Source organism: Pelodiscus sinensis, chromosome 2 (assembly GCF_049634645.1).
Source record: "Pelodiscus sinensis isolate JC-2024 chromosome 2, ASM4963464v1, whole genome shotgun sequence".
Classification (NCBI taxonomy): domain Eukaryota; kingdom Metazoa; phylum Chordata; order Testudines; family Trionychidae; genus Pelodiscus; species Pelodiscus sinensis.
Window position 1 is genome coordinate 110,987,584 of NC_134712.1, and position 20,158 is coordinate 111,007,741.

Sequence of the window (20,158 nt, forward strand, 5' to 3'; positions counted from 1 at the left end):
ATTTTTCAGTTTGCCCAGGGTTGCAAAATCCCTTGAACTGGCACTGGCTGTATGATTAATATAGTTGAAACTTATGTGGCTCCATTTTAAATGCAAGGAAAAGAAAGTACAACTACCATAGCTAAATAAGTGCAGATAATGTAAGCAAAAACCTTTAACAGATTGTTAGCAAGCCCTGTATTGCTACATGCTAATGTGGTGTTCCACATTACTGAATAAGATCAAAGTATGGCTGCAAGTGGATTGTTGCTTTTATCATGTAATAACATTGGGTAAAACAAAAACATGTTTTGCTGTGGTAAAACATGCCATTCAGCATTGGAAATATTGGCTTTTGGGATCCTTCTGTGGTGTTTATATGGCCTCCCATGTATTTGAACACCTCACAATCTTTAATCCATTTGTTTTCACAATACCCCTGTGAGAGAGCGCAGTACTGCAACTCGCATTTTACAGATGGGGAACTGAAGTATTAAGTGACTTGCCTTAGGACACACACAGGTATCAGTGGCAAAAGAGGGTATTGACGCCACCAGGCTAGTGCCCTGGCCACTAGGCCACCCTCCTGCTCTAACACTGAGATACAGCACCATTTATGTTCACAGTATGATATTAATGAGTTCCACCATTATGAGACAGGGAAAAGCACCCATAAATCAGCCTGCAAGAAGGGAGAAGAAAATGGCTTATTCTATAATTGTAACTTTAAAGTATATTTTCATTGAGGAAAGTGAGAGTTACCAATGTAGAAGCAAAATGCAGGACAATGTAGCACTTTAAAGACTAACAAGATGGTTTATTAGATGATGAGCTTTCGTGGGCCAGACCCACTTCCTCAGATCAAATAGTGGAAGAAAGTAGTCACAACCATATATACCAAAGGATACAATTAAAAAAAATGAACAAATATGAAAAGGACAAATCACATTGCAGAACAGAAGGGGGATGCGGGGGGGTGGGAAGGGGGAGGAAGGAAGGTAAGTGTCTGTGAATTGCTGATATTAAAGGTAGGGAGAGTGGGATGTTTGTGAGTTAATGGTATTACAGGTGATAATTGGGGAAACTGTCTTGGTAATGGGTGAGAAAGTTCAAAGTCTTGTTAAGTCCTTGGTGATAAGTGTCGAATTTTAACATGAATGACAGTTCAGAGGATTCCCTTTCAAGTGCAGATGTAAAAGGTCTTTGTAGCAGAATGCAGGTGGCTAAGTCATTTAGAGAGTGTCCTTTCTGGTTAAAGTGGCAAGAAACTGTTTTCTCTTTGTGATCTTGTCTGATATCTGTTTTGTGGGCATTACCAATGTAGGATATTTTCACAATGTTTTAGATAATCAGGTATTACAATGAATTTTAATAGCAGAGCATAAAAGAATGTTGTAAAACGTTCTGTCCCTTAGTTAAAAAATGGTTCTAGATGAAAGTTTCAGATTGTGATCCAAATATCTCTAAAGTGATGATAGTGCAATAAATATACAATTATGATGAAGATATTTTAATGTATAAAATCCTAGATTAGTTTAAAATTGGTTTTTCAGGGATGGTTATCCCCCTTCAGAGGGTAACAGGAAAAACTTAAGTGTGCTTGGGTGCCTTAACTGTGCATTTTCATTCATTAACAAGTTTGGATTTCTTTCAAGAGTCATGGTAAAACTGAATTCCCTTGGTTTATAATAGCTGTTTTTCAGATAACTGTACAGTGTTTGCTCTGAAGTTACCTATAAAGTATGTATTATTAATGGAAATTAATATAGTTTTTGACCTTGGAGTTTCCTTGTTTTATAAAAAATGTTTACAATATCATTAATGAATATGAAACAAGAAACTCAAACAAAATGCTACCATGCAATATTTTTAATGATCTGGTTTACCAGTACAGCATAGCAAAGCTTGAATGCATTGTTAGTTAAGTGGCTTTAGTGCTCCTTTACATAGAACCATAGACTATAAGAACTGGACGGGACCTCAAGAGGTCATCAAGTCCAGTCCCTTGCCCTCACAGCAGGACCAAGGACCATCTATATTATCCGTGATAGATGTTTATCTAACCTGATTTTAAATATCTCCAATGATGGAGATTTCACAACCTCCATAGACAATTTATTCTAGGGCTTACCCACCCTGATAGTTGGAATTTTTCCTAATGTCCAACCTAAACCATCCTTGCTACAATTTAACCCCATTGCTTCTTGTCCTATCATCAGAGGCCAAGGAGAACAATTTTTCTCCCTTCTCCTTGTAGCACCCTTTTAGGTACTTGAAAATTGCTATCATGTCCCCTCTCAGTTTTCTAAACTAAACAAGCTGGATTCTTTCTGTCTTCACTCATAGATCATGTTTTCTAGACTTTTAATCATTTGTGTTGCTCTTCTCTGGAGCTTCTCCAATGTCTCCGTATCTTTCTTGAAATGTGGTGCCCAGAACTGGACACAATACTCCAATTGAGGCCTAATCAGCACATAGTAGAGTGGAAGAATTACTTCTTGTGTCTTGCTCACAACAGTCCTGTTAATGCATCCCAGAATCATGTTTGCTTTTTTGCAGTGGTGTTACACTGCTGACTCGTGTTTAGCTTGTCGTCCACTCTGATCCCTTAGATTCCTTTCTGCAGTATTCCTTCCTAGACAATAGCTTCCCATTCTGTATGTGTGAAACGGATTTTTCCTTCCTAAATGGAGTACTTTGCATTTGTCCTTATTAAACTTCATCCTATTTACCTCAGACCATTTCTCTAGTTTGTCCAGATCATTTTGAATTTTGATCCTATTTTGAATTTTGATCCAAAGCACTTGCAACCCCTCCCAGCTTGGTATCATCTCCAAACTTAATAATTGTACTCTCTATGCCATCATCTAAATCGTTGATGAAGATATTGAACAGAACCAGTCCCAAAACAGTCATTATGACTAATGGAATTGTTGCACATTATTTGCATGGAAAAGTTGGTGATTGATTGGGTTACCACTGATGTCACAGTGGCCCCACTTAGGAATTTCCTGAAAGATTGAGCTGATCCTGTTCGTAGCCAATTATAATCATAACAATTAGCAAAAATAATTGTTAATAACATAAATTAATTATAGCATAATTTATTCAAATATAAAGCATGCAAGAATAATGTAAATTACACAGGAAGTTTGATGATCATTCAAGATAAAGAAAAGAATTGTCACAGGTCCAAAAATCTTAAGTGTCCCAGGTTTTAATTAATGTTAACTCCTCCAACTAATCAGCAGATTTACTTTTGAATTCTCAGAAGACATTTTTCTGTGTTGAAAGAGTAAGTGCTGTAAAGTTGGGAAGGGGAGACTGTACTTTTTGTATGTAACAAAATCCTTGTTTGAATCCTTAGTTTACTCACCAATAACTTTGAAGACCGGAGTTCACATAATGACATTTTCTCCAACATTGTGTGGGTCCGTTCAGACAAATGGGGTACGTCTAAACTACATGGCTCCGTCGACGGAGCCATGTAGATTTGTTGTTTTGGCAAAGGCAAATGAAGCCGCGATTTAAATGATCGCGGCTTCATTTAAATTTACATGGCTGCCACGCTGAGCTGACAAACAGCTGATCAGCTGTTTGTCCGCTCAGCGCGCTAGTCTGGACGCTCCCCTGCCGACATCAAAGCCCTTTGTCGGCAGCCCCGGTAAACCTCATCCCACGAGGAATAACGGGGCTGCCGACAAAGGGCTTTGATGTCGGCAGGGGAGCGTCCAGACTAGCGCGCTGAGCGGACAAACAGCTGATCAGCTATTTGTCAGCTCAGCGCGGCAGCCATGTAAATTTAAATGAAGCCGCGATCATTTAAATCGCGGCTTCATTTGCCTTTGTCTATGTGTCTAATCTATGTGTCTAATCTAGGCGACAGAGGCATGTAGTCTAGGCACAGCCATGGGTACCTACTGGCAGACTAATGGAGGAAATCAAAGAGTTTAGTAATGCCAATCTAAAAGGGACTAGTGCTGGCTGAGCAGCCCAGTTCATTTTCTGTCTCTATCAGGCAGAACTGCTCTTCTGACTAGCTGAGCTAGCATTTAGGTGACGTTAAATTCTTTTAATCAAATACTTTCTACTCTGAACCTTAATTTAGCAGTATATTTTTAGTAGGTACTTCCCTTGAGAGGATTCTTTAAAATGACTCTCTCTGTCCTTTCACTCTTTTCCAGAGCACACAGTTTTGATCAGCCAAACATAGTCCTCCAAAATGAATACATTAGATTATAGAGCTAACGAAATAAAGAAAGAAAGCTGACCACAAAGAGAAAAAAAATCATGTTGGAGTGCATTTGTGGACTGGATGTTTTTATTTTCATGTTAATGTGCAGGAATTTGCCTTAATAAGCTCACAGAATTTAAGATAAGAATGTAGCAGATTTGGCCAGATCCAATTTGTATAAATTGGTATAGCTGAAATGAAGCCTCACTGATTTACATCAGCTGAAGATCAGGCACACTGAGTATAACAGAGAAAGAGTTTAAGGGAACACCTGATGTTGTATCCTCTGCTCTGGGCAGTGTTTTCTTTTCCAGCATTTCTTGGATTTTCTCTCTTCTTGCCAAACCCTTAATGCTACAGTAAATTGAAATGTAAATATTGTTTTGTTTTTCCAGTTAATAGTTGTAGGTCAAATCACTTTTCATTAGTCTTGTAAGAAGCTACATGAAGAGATTCTATGTACCCTAAGGTAATGGCTTTAGTTGTTTATATCTACTCTACACTCCCCACCCCCTCCACATGATTTTAAATTTGTATCCTGTTGTAATTAAATTTGAAAAAAATACACTGCTTCCTGTGTGTTGGTGGCATTGAGGTGATTTAAGTACTTGGGAGCCTCCACTATTAAAGTCGTTCAACAATAAGTAGTGAACAAAACTGAAAATTTTAATAGCCTTATTTTATCTTTCCTTTTCTGGTCTTCATTAGAGAATGAAAGACTTCAAAGGGAAGTGAGAAAAAAATCTTCTAAGTGCTTTTATGCCTGAAGATGCATGGAGAGACAGACAGATATCTAGATATGAAGTTTTCTTGCAGAGAAAGAGAAACATAGAAGTAGAAAAACACGCATTTCTTTGCAGATAAATGATGCAGCTAAGACAAAGTGAGATGTGGACAACCTGGGAGCTGTCATGTCTTAGTGATCCTAATATGGAGAAATGAGCAAAAGAGTCTTTATTATTTGTGTCCAAAACTAGTATTAATACTCCAAGAGATAAGTGAGAGGATATTCTGGGAGGCAACATATTGAATTATATTGGAAATACTGAAAACCTATTTTTTTAATGTACACTTTGTGAATAAATAGGATGTTTGGGATTGTCTGTTTGACAGCACATAGCACTGAATGTATAAATACTGCGGGCTGAATATTACTTTTAGGCGTATCTACCGTGCTCTGCAGTTTGGTCTATGGTGGTGGGAATAACAGAACGCACCAAACTGATGCACTGTAACTCTCCTGAGTAGATGCCATGTGTATGAACTAAAAGGGCTGGGATAATTTAGCCCTTTGCAAACAGCCCTACATTTATGTGAACTAGTAACCTTTTATTTCACGTCCACAGTGTCCACATATGGGAGTTAACAGGGCAGCATGTTAACATGCAGTGTTGTTTACACCTCTGTAGTCCAAACTGTGGCTCACTCTAGACATCACCTTAGTTATAACCATAGAACTCCACTGAAATCCGCTCGGTTGCACAGGTGTAATTTGAACAGAATTAGGCCAAATTAATTAAATAGGAACTGAATGTGCATGCCTGTGGGTAAAGTATGATCCTTCAAGAGGAGTGGGATTCAGGTGAAATTATTAGTATGACTCCTCCTCACAATTCCTTCAGATAGGAATTTATTCTTATAGTTCCATAATTCCGCCAGCCCACGTCAACCCTGATTCCAATTCATTTAATATCAGTCGACTTGTATTAGAAACAAAATGTCCCTGTATTTGTAAAACTTCTTTCTGAATTGTGACTTCTGCTATACATTTTTGGGAGTTTGTCTATGTGTCTATTTGTCTGTTTGTTCAAGAACTTCTCCTAAACAATAAAAGCTAAGATCACCACATTTGGTAGGCAGCTTCCTCTTATCATAGCTTAAAGCAAGGTCAGGGTTTGTTGTGCCAGGAAGGTGGGATGTGCTTGGAATGGGATTGTTTTTCATAAAGCCATTCAGAAGAGAGACATAATCATTAAGCAAGTGAAAGGGGCACCCCCCACACATCTGGGACTGTTCCATTCCCATGCTTTCCACCCCCCCCCCAGATGTCCTTTAGGGAGGGGAAGGAGCTGAAGCTACTCTCCCCCCCAGATTCATACTGGGACATTGCTGGCTTTTCCCTTTGTCACTGTCAGGGAGCGAGAGGAAAGTGCACAAGTTAAGGACCTGAGCAATGCCCAGTAATAACTATTTTAAAAACAAAGAGAACTACACAGCTTTGAGGTTATATAAACCTTTGCCAGTCTTTAGGATAATTTTCCTAATTATGAAATTTGGGATATGTTACCAAATCTTTCAAAGTCATCATGTTTTTTTCATAGCATTGATAGTTGTCATAAAGGTAGGTGGCCCATGAAGTACTAATAAATGAACTAAATGCTCTTCTGTAAAAAATAATCTGCCACTTTTGTTTCAAGCAGCCTATGTCATTTGTGAAGATTTCTCAGACTCAGTAAAGCCTGTCAACTTCACTAAGAGGCTTGACCTTCACAAGGAGGTTGAAGATGATGGGATTCCTCCGTATATTGAACAGTTTGAAAAAGATGTTCAGGATGACATAATTCTGCTTGGCAGCTTTGCGCTGGAACAGGTCAGACTTAAGAACTGTAAGACAATTTCATTGTTTGCTTCATAGCATGATATTGACTTGTCAACCTTGTACACCACCGATCTATTTCACTGGCCAGTGACATATATATTGACAAGATAAAAGATTACCCACTTAACTGTCTTGCTTTATTTCACTGGAATTTTACTGAATAACTAAATTTTACTAAATTAATACTTTATCCTTACCTCCACCTTAATGTGAATAAAAATAACCTCCTTTACTGATTCTTTCCTATGTAATGGAGTGCCTCTAGCTATTGCATAATTAAGATTGCAGTTGGGTATGAAAGATAAGCCCAATTTTCATACTACCCTCATCCCTCTACAAATAAAGGTATATTTATATTCATCTACCGAATAAGAAATTTAGGTTTAGGACAAGAGAGAAAATTTTAAGGGAACTTAAAAAGGGGTTCCTGCGTTCTAGAATAGAAATGTTCACCAGAGTCCAAAAACAAACAAACAAAAAAGCCACCCTCTTCTTTCTTTTGCTTTTTTTTGTATCAGAGAGTAAGGGGATTATAGAAAAGTTAGTTTGCTAGACCCATATAATCAAAGATTAGATTTTCAAAGGCTAAGTGGTAGTTGTGTGAACCAGACTACCATTTCTGCCTCGGAAAATCTCACCCCAAATTTAGTGCACTGAAGCAAAGATTAATGGCTTAATCTATCATTTTTAATTAGTGACAAGAGAATGGTTCATTGGCTCTGATGGGCTTAAAAGAATGCTCTCAAGTAAGGCATAGTGACCTGAGCTGTTATTTTTAAGAAGTAAGTTTCTAGAACCTTTCATTGTACAAATAGACTTCAACAATTACATTTACTGGATTAATTGATTTGGTGAGAGGGATATCTCCCTAATCTGCTGTCTTCCATTGGTAGTTTCTCTGCCTCCTTCCTGCAAACCTCCAGAGCATGTGCATAAGAATTCAGGATGTGCACCAGAAGATGAATTACGCAGTGTGTGGAGCATGGGGTGGAACATGGTTAGTGGCCACACAATGGGGAACAATGAGGTAGAGAGCAAAAGGGGACAGTGGGTATGGGAAGTCTGGGAGCAGCAGAACAGAGGGACATTGCTCCTTATCTGCAGACTTTGTAGGTACAGAAATGGTTCCCACCCTCAGTAAGCTTTAAGAGATGTTGAGATGCTTCCCAACTATCACCCTCTAGAAACCTCATGAGACTTAGATGATCCTGAAGTGTCATTGTTAGGCTGATACTCCTATTTAGGTTCATTTTACCATTTAGCAGTCATAGCTTTCTAGGAACAAGTTTCCTAAAGCTTAGAAGGTGGTTGAAGGAATGTAGGGACACAAAGGTAATTGAGTATTTGCAAGATGGAAGCTGGGGGGACACCCAGAAGCTTCCACATGCTTGCAGGGAGAGTGGATTGGGAAGACACTTGATAAAAATCCCAAGGCTTGCTGTGGGGCAAATGCTTTTTGCCTCGTGGACATCTTCTGATCATGCCTACGCAGAAGGGGTCTCTTTCTGTGACTCCCAAGAAGTATGTGAGAGGCAGGGACTATTCTGAGGAAGATGCAGGAAGGAGGAGAATTTCTTTTTCAGTCCATATTAGAACTAATTTTTTTTTAAAGACCGCTGTAGGGTATTTCTAGATTAATTGTATTCACACTACTGCTCCCAGCCTTAACTTCAGCTTGAGAGAAGATTTTTTTTGTTTGGAATCAAATTACTTTTATATTATCTGATTTGATTGGGGAAGTAGCCTATAAATCTGATTTGGAATTATGGATAAAAGATTTGTAACTGACAAGGGAACATTTGAATCCAGATGCTGTACAAGCTATCCGTTTTTTAGCTCTTAATAGGCACCAGTGGAAAGAGATAATTATTTAATTGGGTTTTTAGTTTTTTATGGTAGACTGAATAGATTTTTTTACCTACCTTTAAATAGGGACTCCCAGTATTTTGTTCCATTCCATAGATGGAATCTTGGGGTTTCTTACCTCTTTCAGTGTTATCCTTCCATGTTTCCAAGTTTGAAACCCAATTCTGAAGTAACATTAGCAGTAATGTTCAGAACAATTACTCTACATCTAAGGAGATTAACAATGCAAAATTCCTATTGGTCTCGTGGCAGGCCACCATAAATAATGGACTTCCATCATATTTGTGCCTTCCTTTCCCTGAGACCATCAATGCCATGTTGATGGTGTGCTGCGTTGGTGTCAGTCAAAGATTCAAGGTAGTTTTGGAAATTTCACTGTCAACTGTCAAGACTCCAATAGTTGTTGTGTCACACTAATATTCAGATGTTTGGGTAATCATGTGACTGTCCACTATTTCCTTTAATGGATTATCTGTTCCCATTACTTAGTATATAAATATGCCCCACCTAAAGCTTGTTTACACTCACTAAAGTTAATTAAATTAACTTTCAAAGTGGATTAGTTAAACCACATGAAACCTTGGTATGGATGCTTTTATTCATAATTACAGTACCCTTAATTCAAACTAACTAAATGAAGGCTTAGATACTTGGAACAATAATGAAGAGTAGAGGGGTATGATTTCTAAAGTGCACTAGCATATTTGTGCATTAATTGGCCCATGCAGACCTTGCTCATGTGAACTAAAACTTCCCTAGTGCCTTTTAATGTAGTACTGTTAACCGTAGTATGGTACCACATTAAAGTGCACTAGGGAACTTTTAGTTCATGTCAGCAGGGTCTATGTGGAGCAATTAATGTGCAACACATTAGTGTGCTTTGGAAATCAGACCCCTGTGGAGCTTATTACTGGCTCCATGTAAACAAGCCCTTTGGTCACTTTAATTCTGAATAAAAGCATTCACACAGGGGTTTAATGTGGTTTAACTAATCAACTTTAAATTCACACATTTAGTTAATTCGGATTAATTTCCCTGAGCCTCTCTGTGTAGACAAGCTGTTAGGTGCAGTCTTTAGGTCACTTCAAGGCACTTGTAGTTTGGGCTAAAATTCTAAAGAAACACCACAATTTATAAGCAAGTATAACTTTTATTAGTTCAATATATTTATTTGTTTTGGAGAAGCTTGTTTTTCTCTTGTCAGTCTCTTCTAACAGCATTATTGCAGCAAATTTAGGAAACAATGAAAAATGTTTGATATTTACTTCTCTTTGTAAAAAACAACTCTATTTCCTTTTGGAGGTCTAGAGACCAATAGATGGGCTTAAGCCAGTGTAATTTATGACTAGTTAGTTTAATTCACACATAATGACATAAATGAGACTGAAACAAGCTTCTGTCAGTTTTGCCTTTGGAAGTAACATAATATTTTCGGATGTCTACCAAACTGAGTAATTAACCCCCAGGCTGATCAAATGAGCATAATAGACATCTTCCACACATTCCATTTAATTAACAAAATGAGAACAAAAATGTGGCAGCCTAAGGGTTAAAAATATATCTGCCATACAAAGTAGAAGTTTACAGAGTTAATACATGAGATTAGTTTTAGACACAATGTTCACAAATAAGGAGAGTTGATAATGGTTTCTTTTATGCTACCAAAAGTAATCTCTGATGAGCCATCTTATTCCCACAGGAGCTTACTGGTGGAGCTATTACAAGCTATATGTTCTTTAGTGCATTGTGTTATTTGCCTATTCTTAGCTTCACAACATGTTGGTGGCTTTTGTTCTAAGAAATTATGTATTGCCTAACATCGCTATAGTTAATACAATAAAAATGGGAGTTGCATCCCTATCTTTTCCAAGTGATCATATTTGCTTTTAACTCTGGAACTTTAAGTTACACAGTTACTCCATGCTGTACTTTGTAAACACAAGGGTTAATCGTGTCTCTAGGAAGGTAAAACATACTGTAAAATGAAGCCTGCCATTGTCATTTGCAGGTAGCATTATGGTGATCCAGCACAATGTTAATAAAGCTACCTAAGAATGTTTCATTTGGACTAAGGAAAATTATTTCTTTGGCTCTGTATGTTGGCCTGCTGACTTTACAAGAGTTCTAATAACGTTTACTTTGAATGAGAGAAAAATGAACTGTACTTGGAGAAAATCTTCTCAGGAGGATGGTATTGGGATCATGGCCTAGCAAATATAATCCAGACTCAGTGCACAGAACGACATCTGTAGCATGACAATGAAAGACCATCTCTGAATATGAAAAGCTTATTCCTGCCAGTTTCAAAGCAATGTGGAAAGAATTGCAGAGAGGAAATCCAAGGTACTGACACTTAGTGCTTAATGAGGCCTCCTCTATGTGTGGAGGAATACGCATTGCTTGCTAACATGTGAAAAACTGTATGCAGATGGTGCAGTGAGGGTTAATGAAGAGAGGGAAGATTGGCCACAATGCAAAGCAGAATGAGAGTTTGACAGGGCATAACTACATAGGCATGAATGTAAATGATGTAGATTAGAGCAATGTCTAGGATTTTTACTGACTCTGACTGCCACACCATAATAGTGGCTTATTCAAGGTTGCATAAAAGACGCATGCTTAGAAGAAACTGGCAGCAAGGGAAGCCACTGATGAGAAGTTTATGGAGGGAAATAGTATTTCTTACTGCCAGCTGTTCAATGGCTCATGAGATGTGTTTGAAAAATATTCTTGATAACTCGCCACCCTGCAGCATCTAGCTTCTCAATTTACTTCAACTTCTTATACTGTAATTAAGCACTTCGGTCAGTACTCTTACTATTGGATCAACACTATTTATTCACACCCTTTATCTGCCTCTTTGCCACTGCCACTAGATTATATTCAATGTGGCATGTTGAATCCTCCCAGGATTGGTCCTGAAACAATATTCTCCCTTCAGATGGATGACTTCACTGGGGGAATATACAAAGGTATCTGAAGCATGATATAGATTTTGCTTTTTTAATATCAAAGTTCTAAACGTAAGACGTGGATGCTTTGTTGATGGCGTAGAATACAAACATGTTTGCATTTCTATAATACCAGTCAACTGTGGACCTCAAAATACTCTACAAATTTAGTCAACTAAGCTCCTAAATGCCTCGGTGAAGAAAGAAAGTGTTATCTCATTTGATTCTATCTTGAGTATGAAAAATAATCCAATGGAAGCAATGAGTCAAAATTCTTCGCTCTAACTACTAGTCCAGTACCTCGTTTTGTCATGGAGATAGGGTCCAATGATGAAAAAATAGAACATGAGTTAAACCCGGTTTTAGTTTTCCAAAAACTCGAAGTGAAAGTTAGTTCCATTGAAGTCAATGGCAATATTCCCACTGTCTTCAGGTGAGCCAGAATGTCACCCATATTGGGTAAACACTTTGTTTTAGGTGCTTTGAAGGACTGAAGTGGAAAGCATGATGTTTGTCTCTCCAGTCCTATTCACTCCAATGTCTATATGACATTATTATGTCATATAGATTGTAGTAGCATCTAGAGGTCTCAACCATTGTCTTGGGCATTGTGCAAACACACAGTACATGGCAGTCCTTTGACTACTCAAAAGAATAGCACATTATACACCTATGTCCTTAAGTACTTTGCAGGATCAGATACTTGCCTCAATCCCAGTCTTGACAAAATCTGAAACATGAGACACATTTTGTACACAACTTGGCTAATCATTTTTGAAACTGGTCAACGTTTGAAGTTCCTCTGGACATTTAAGTGGATCCTTTCCCATTTGCCATGTACTTATCCAGGTCAAAAACACACCGGGGGCAGTGTCCCTTCTACCTTGTAGCTAAAATTATAGATTTTATCGATCCATCGAAAATACTTATATGGCCCAGTAACAAAGTAGTTTGACCATGGGCTGGAAAGCTTGGACTAAGCCAGGCCTGATTACACGATGAGTCCCACTTGAGGGGAATCAGGTAATACCAACACAAAAGGCATTAGAAAGCTGTGGAGGTTCAGTTGACAGAGGAAGAAAGTCTGAGACAAAAGGCGAGGTGCTTGTTCGGTGGAATGAGGTCTCCGTGGATGATAGAATTATTAGAGATAGGTATGAACTACAAGGCTACTGTGATGTGCCTTTTATTTGGGTCACTGAAGACTATTTTCACTTACTTTGATCTACTGACCCAGTTTCAGGGGAGGATTTGGTGATAGCCCTGAGAGAAACTATGCTGCTCCCAAGGCCCCTGAAGGAAGGAGCAGAAGGAAAGCCCTGCAGAGACAACTTTGACCACAAGGGTGCCTGGTGAAATGTGGCCCCGTTACAGGCCCTCTTTATCTTAGTATCTGAGTGTCTCGCAATATTCTAATGTATTTATCCTCATGACACTCCTGTAAGGTAGAACAGAACTATTATCTCCATTTTGCAGATGGGAAACTGAGGCACAGAAAGACCAAGAGCTTGTCTACAAGAACAATTAGACCTCAAAAACCTGGGGCTCTAGTCTTTGACATTTAACTAAGTGTGTGCACCCTGCTGACATGCATTACTAGTATTTTAAAGTGTTTTGTTCTAGTATGTTTTGAAACTTAAGGAGTATCAATTAGTAGCAGTATTTTTTCTTTCCTCCAGCTTTGTGTCACATCAGGAACCAGTGCTTTTTTTTTTTTTTTTTTTTCCAGTTTAGAAATGTTGATGGCAGTGACACCAGGAGCAGTGTAAACTTCAGCATTTCTAATTAACAGAGCGTAAATATGCCTGACAAATAAAATGTTAACAAAATGCTGGTCTCAGAAAATTCACCCTTCTTTAATTAGGATCCTAAGTAAAATTAAAAAAAAAATTGTTATTCCTAAACTTATTCATATTTATAAGGTATCCATCATTATGATGATGAGGTCATCTGGAATTTAGCTATTATACCTTTTAATTCTTCTTATGGTCTTTTTGCTAAGTGCGTGTGCATGAGACACAGGCAAGAAAATATTTGAATTGAGGTCACACATTCAAGGGAAAAATATTATTTTATTTTCCACTAAAGGAACTGTCTTTGTGTTTTCACTGTGTATAGTATATGCCCGTAGACCATATAACATTCAAAAACATATAAGAGTGCACCTTTTAAAAAAACAAGATCAGAAGGCAATTAAATAATGAAAGCAATTCTTGATATTCTACTGAGCTGGGACAGTGAATCCCTACAGCTATTGTAAATGATGGTGCTGCATGTGCTGCTGCTTAAAGAAAGCTGACTGGTCAGCTCTCTGCTTCATTATCCTAAAACAAACTAAAGGAAGTCTCTTTTCATGGTTCAATAGAGAGAAGCAATTGGAAAGATTCATCAAAGAGAACCAGTGATTGCCATGTCTTGCTGAGGTTTAAGTGACTTCATAAAATACTGACCACCTTTTCTAACAAACAGAGCCGACATGAAGAAGAGTCATGGCACACTTTGAGGCACAACAATGTGAAAATTGTTACCACAGATACAATCTTATCCGTCTATTCATGAATTCTTGATCTAACATAGAGCTAGGAGCCTGAAAACCGCCACAATCCTGACTTGATGCAGGGATACCAGGCTGTCAGCTGCACGGCAGGAAGCATAGAAATAGGCACTGGGAGAAACCTCAGTTTTGCCCTGAAAAGCTGAAACAAAATTTTGCTTTACCTTTATATTTTTTTTCTAAACAAATTCTTGGCCTTCCCATTCCATGGAAAATATGAGCTTTTGGTCCAACACAGATTTTCTATACTTCTGCCCCCTTCCAAATTTTCTATACTTCTGAATACCTGGGTTCTGACCAACTCAGTATGTTAGGTATACAACTTCTCAGCCCTCCCCTCACAAAAGAGACTCTTCCCCTGCCGCAGTGAGGGGGCTGGTGTTGTGCTGCATAGGGCACCAGCACTGGTAGAGACAACTGTGAAGGCTGAAGTGCATAATGTTTGGGAGTTGACATCCCATATAATTTCGGACAGTTTTCCAAGCAGATAATTGTGTATTTTCACTTTAGTCACCGTCTTTGCAAAAAGATCACAATGAGAGAGTTCTATCCATCGTGAATCCAAGGTAGACTGAATATGAATCATGCTTTATCCCTGATTATGGAGAACTATATTCAGCTCTCTGGCCACTTGGATAGGATTTAAATGGAAGACACTCAACACAAGCTCACTTCCATTTGCTATCAAATGCCATCAATACCAGTAATCTGCAGAAAATTCTCAAGTGTGTCAAAGGGGTGTGACTGAGTGCTGGGGTATGTCACAGCACTCAGGGTCTGGCTACACTAGCCATCCTAGTTCGAACTAGGATGGCTAATGTAGTCATTCGAACTTGCAAATGAAGCTTGAGATTTAAATATCCCGGGCTTCATTTGCATGTTCCTGGGCGCCGCCATTTTTAAATGCCCAGTAGCTCGAACTACCTGCCCATGGCTACACGTGGCATGGGCTAGGTAGTTCGAATTAACATTCTTAGTTCGAACTACCATTACTCCTCATTGCAGGAGGATTAACGGTAGTTCGAATTAAGAGTGTTAATTCAAACTACCTAGCCCATGCCGCGTGTAGCCACGGGCAGGTAGGTCGAGCTACTGGGAATTTAAAAATGGCGGTGCCTGGGAACATGCAAATGAAGCCCGGGATATTTAAATCCCGGGCTTCATTTGCAAGTTTGAATGACTACATTAGCCATCCTAGTTTGAACTAGGGTGGCTAGTGTAGCCATACCCTCAGTGTGTGGTACGTCAGTGTGTGGTAGGTCATTTGAATATAAGTTTAATGACGTTGGAGATAAGTGATCTTTTTTAGAAGACTGTTCTTCTTGTGGTTCTAACCACTTGTTCTATCACCAATATGCACATAGACACAGTGATTTCTCAAAACCAGACCCATTGTACATGTTAATCCTCTTGGTATAATTCTAGACGATTTCACCAAAAGGCCCATGTGCCAAACCATATGGCATGCTGCAGGCAGGTCAAGGAAAAAGGAACCAGTCTTCATCTCTTATTTGAGTCCATTTTCAATGAAAGTTGTGTCAACTTTATGGCTCACATTATGACTATGGCAAAACCTAGCTTGTTTTTGTGCCAGCATCCCTTCCAGAGATGGTGAAATTCTTTGCAAAATCAGATATTCAAGCACCTTAAATCTCACCTCTCCCCATTACTTTTTGTGCAACCTTGGGCAAGTCACTAAACCTCTATCTGTGTCTTAGTTTTCTCATCTGTATAATAGTCATAAAAATAGCATACTGATGTGACAGGAGTGTTTTGAGGATTAGAAAGGACTCAGAGAAGAGCCACAAACATTATTAAAAGACTAGAAAACATGTCTTATAATTGAGACTCGAAGAGCTCAATTTATTTAGTTTAACAAAGAGAAGGTTAAGTAGTGACTGGATCGCAGACTATAAGAACGTACATGGGGAATAAATATTTAATAGTGCATACTTCAGTCTAGCAGAAAAAGCTGTAACATGATCCACTGCCTGAAAGTTGAAACTAGACACATTCAGATGGGAACCAAGGTATAACATTTTTAACAGCTTGCCAATGGTTGTGTTCAATTCTCCCTCACTGATCATTTTAAAATCAAGATAGGCTGTTATCCTGAAAGATGTGATTTAGGAATTGTTTTGAGGAAGTTCTGAGCAATGTGTTATACAGGAGGTCAAAGAAGATGATCACAGCTGCCCCTCTGGCCTGGGAATATATGATGATTAAATCAGCTGACATTTGTGAAGTGCTTTAAGACCCTTAGATAAATATGCTATATAAATAATAAGTATTATTGCTATGTGGAAACTATACTTAAATATTTGCACTAAAGAAATAGCAGTCTGCATTGATGTGTAGAAAAACATTTGTAAAATATGAAAGTGTAGAAGAAAACCTAAGAATCTACCTCAGAATGTCCAATCAATATTGTTTACAAAGCCTATTTAACTGTTCATATCCCTTTTTTGCTACTAGTGTTCTGAGTATGGAAAAAGTGGAAGACTATAAAACTGTGCAATCTGTAACACATCACATAAATCGGAGTTTATCTGTAGACGTTTTGGGTCATGTCACCACCGTGGTATAGCTCAGTTCACTTCTGTTGGCACAGTGGAGCTGTATCATTTCACACCAGCTGAAGATCCAGTCTCAATAAAATTGTGATCGAGATTACTGAGTGTGCAAACATCTGCTAAGACAAGAACAGTTACATGAGCTATAATGTATTTAGAGCCTTTTGCTAACTGGTGGCTAGCAGTTACTGTTAGATCCACCACTAGGATTATCTGTTCATAAGTACTAAGCACTGTTTCAGAAGTCAGTGTTTTAACTTCTCAATTCTTAATGTGTTAAAAGTTTTGAGACAAGATAGGGGAGTGAGCTCTTTTACATGGGCAAGCTTTGGAGAGTAGAGCTCTTCTTCAGGCCTGAGACATGGATGCAGAATGTCACAGGCAAGCTCTGACAGAGTTGGGGCATGAACACTCTTCAGACACACCCGTGCTTTGGAAGTTTTTAATGTCGAGATGGCTGTCTTACCTTATGAATCCCAAAGCGATGCCTTCGGTAAAGGATGGCATGGAACAAGGGAAGTTTGAGGAGAAAACTAAAGGCGCTAAGAAAGCTACAGGTATTTTCTAATAGGACGAAACTGAAAGGTAGCCCTTGTATTTGGAGGTTAAAGAAAAAAGAACCTTTAGAAAGACTAGTGGCTTAAGAGTGAATATAAATGAGCTCCTCACAATGGAAACTCCTCAAGCTTGTTGTCTCTGTCTTGATTTAATAGCAAAGCAAAATGAGCTAGTCTATAGTTTATGTTTTGCCTTGTATCAAAACCCTAGATTTAAATGGGTCTAAATTATAATAGGGACTGGACTCAATGACCTGTCGAGGTCCCTCCCAGTTTTAGTGTTCTATGATTCTAAATATTCTAAAAATTCACCTCCTCATTCAGTTTATGTACCATAGGGCCAGCTCCCTTTTCTATAATAGTTCAAAATAATGCCTTGAACTTAATTTATTATATAGACATTTTTGAGATGCCTAACTCTATAGTAGGATGCAGCCTTACAGTGTTTAATTTACAGCTAATTATTCATTACCAAAGGTCACTTAGTGAAAATAATACTAAGCTTCACACATCTTCCAAAAAATGATCAGCCTATAACTTGGTCATTAAATGTGTTTATTTACATACACTAAATAAAACTGTAGCATGACTAAAGTAAATCTTGCTTCATGTTCTGCAACATAAATTTTGAACCAGAGAGCATTTAACAATTTTTTAATTTTTTCTTGCTATTAAAAATGGCCAAACTGATCAAGTGTGTAATTTTATGCTCAACTACAGCAAATCCATTTAGTTTTCTCTGTAAAAAAGAAGTCTTTTTGTTTTATGCTAAAAATTATAATTTGGATACTGCTTTTACTATGCAACTGTGGCATATTTTTGCAGCTAGGTCAATGCATAGTATTATCTGTTTGGGGTTTTGCAGCAAACTTACCAAGCTGCTCTATAGAAAAGCTCGCTGCATGTCACAATGCAGGAAAGGATGTGGTTTCAGCTCAATTGTCAAGCTAGTAAGGGATTCAGTATATCACCACTTCTGTTCAGTTAGTCCACTGAAGGATGGGTATTATGCAACAGCAGAATTGGCACAAGGCACTGGCTGAAATTCAGCTGAGATGTAATTGATGGTTGAAGATACCTGGCAATAAGGTGATAAAAAGCAGAATAATGAATTATGGACTACAAGTTGAGGTGACTTTAATGGTGAGAGGAGAAAGAAGGAGGGAAAGCAACCAACATGTAGGAGTGAAATAAAGGAGACAACTCTTATTTTACCTTGCACCTCCTTTATATTATAACTAAAGGTTTTTGCTTTGTTTTGTTTTTGTTCTGGCCTGTGCTATGTAATGAAGTGGTCTTTGGCAGTTGTTGGGTCTGTTTCACTTTACCCTACACTTTGTGTAGTTATTTATGCCATTGTAAAGTGCATGCAATAAAGCTACCATTCTGGTCTAGTAATGTCTTACACTCATTTTTCACTGATGGTGCATTAATGTACATGAGGACACAAGATGCAGAGCAAGGGAAGATCAAATGGTCTGTGTGTAGGATCCTTCCCCTGCATCCTGCAGGCTGTAGAGTAGCAATAACGGCTGCTACTGCAGATGCAAGTCTCATATAGCTCCCAGGGCTGCTACTTATGACCCACACAGATGAGGGAGATTTGGGTGGTGAGCTGATGTAGTTACTATCCACAAGGAGTCTGCCTTGTTGGCATGTTTCTTGGTATGCAGGACTGAATGTCTTAAAAGACAATTAGGAAATTGCATTGACAGAGATGTGTTGTTATAATAATGATACGATTGGTCAGAAATGTCAATATTTCTGAATATTTCAAAGGATGTACAATATTAATTTAATTTTAATTTTATTTCAGTTTTTTGATCAAACATAAGGGGAAAATATTTTGTTTCATTTCCTTGGAAAAACAGAAAATTTTGAAGGCATCCATAAGATGCTTTTTGTTGAAAAAATTTTGCAGTGAAAAAATTTCAGGTCCTTCTGATTAATAGTGATGTGCTAAGTCCATGTTTTATTCTGTTGTGATAACAATGTTTACCGTTGTGATTCTGTCGCACTAGCTCATGTTGATAGTTCATTATACAAATACCAGACTCCATCTCGGCAATCAATGGAAAGGCTCTTTTTCTGATTATTCTTCAAGGTAGCTTTAAAAGGTATTATTGTTTCATCACCTGTAAATGAAAGAGCTATTAAGAGATGTGGTCAACATCTATGAAAGAATCAGTACCAGAAATGGAGTTAGGAGCAGACCTAGAAAAAGAATGTTTTGACCAAAAGATTTTTTTCAGTAACAAACGTAGATGCAGAAACACCTAAAGGTGTTGTAAACTTGTGACAGTTTTGAAAAGCTGTTTGTTTTGAAAACAGACCAACAATTTTTTTGAAAAAGGTTGTTTAAACTGTTTTTGATTTGGAATTAATTTTTGTTTAGAAATGGGCCTTAATTTTACTTTTAAAAATGTGAAAAATGCTTGCCATAAAATAATAGTCTCATTTCAATAAAAATATTTTATTCGACCTGAAATTATTTATTTTTTAAATTGCCATGTATCAAAGCCTCTCGATTATTTGCCAAGTCTTCCAAGGAGTCCTGTGACTGAGACATGCTGTGGTCAAACAATACACCACTGGTGTGGTGTGGTATGCCTCATGTACACGATAAAAGTTAACCATTACTTTTCTGAAGCAATGTTGGACAGTTTGTCTCTGCTAGTAGTTAAATCCTTTCTTCACCACTGCAGCTACACTCTTTGCTGGTGCCCCTTGTCAACAGTGGACAATCTTTATAGTCTAGACCATGCTGCACTCACAATGAAAATTTATTTTTATGTGATAGTACTGTATATAGGAGTTATATATGTGAAGGTATTGTGCCAATAAG

At 38.0% G+C, this 20,158-nt stretch overlaps 1 protein-coding gene across 1 annotated transcript in view; it reads left to right on the plus strand.

The window, feature by feature from the left end:
- Positions 1–20,158, plus strand: part of LOC102458814 (uncharacterized) — a 492,720-nt gene that overhangs the window by 287,489 nt on the left and 185,073 nt on the right. Inside the window, exon 10 of the mRNA XM_075919824.1 lies at positions 6,631–6,803. Within this exon, the coding sequence (XP_075775939.1) occupies positions 6,631–6,803 (173 nt within the window). The remainder of the gene's footprint in view (positions 1–6,630; positions 6,804–20,158) is intronic.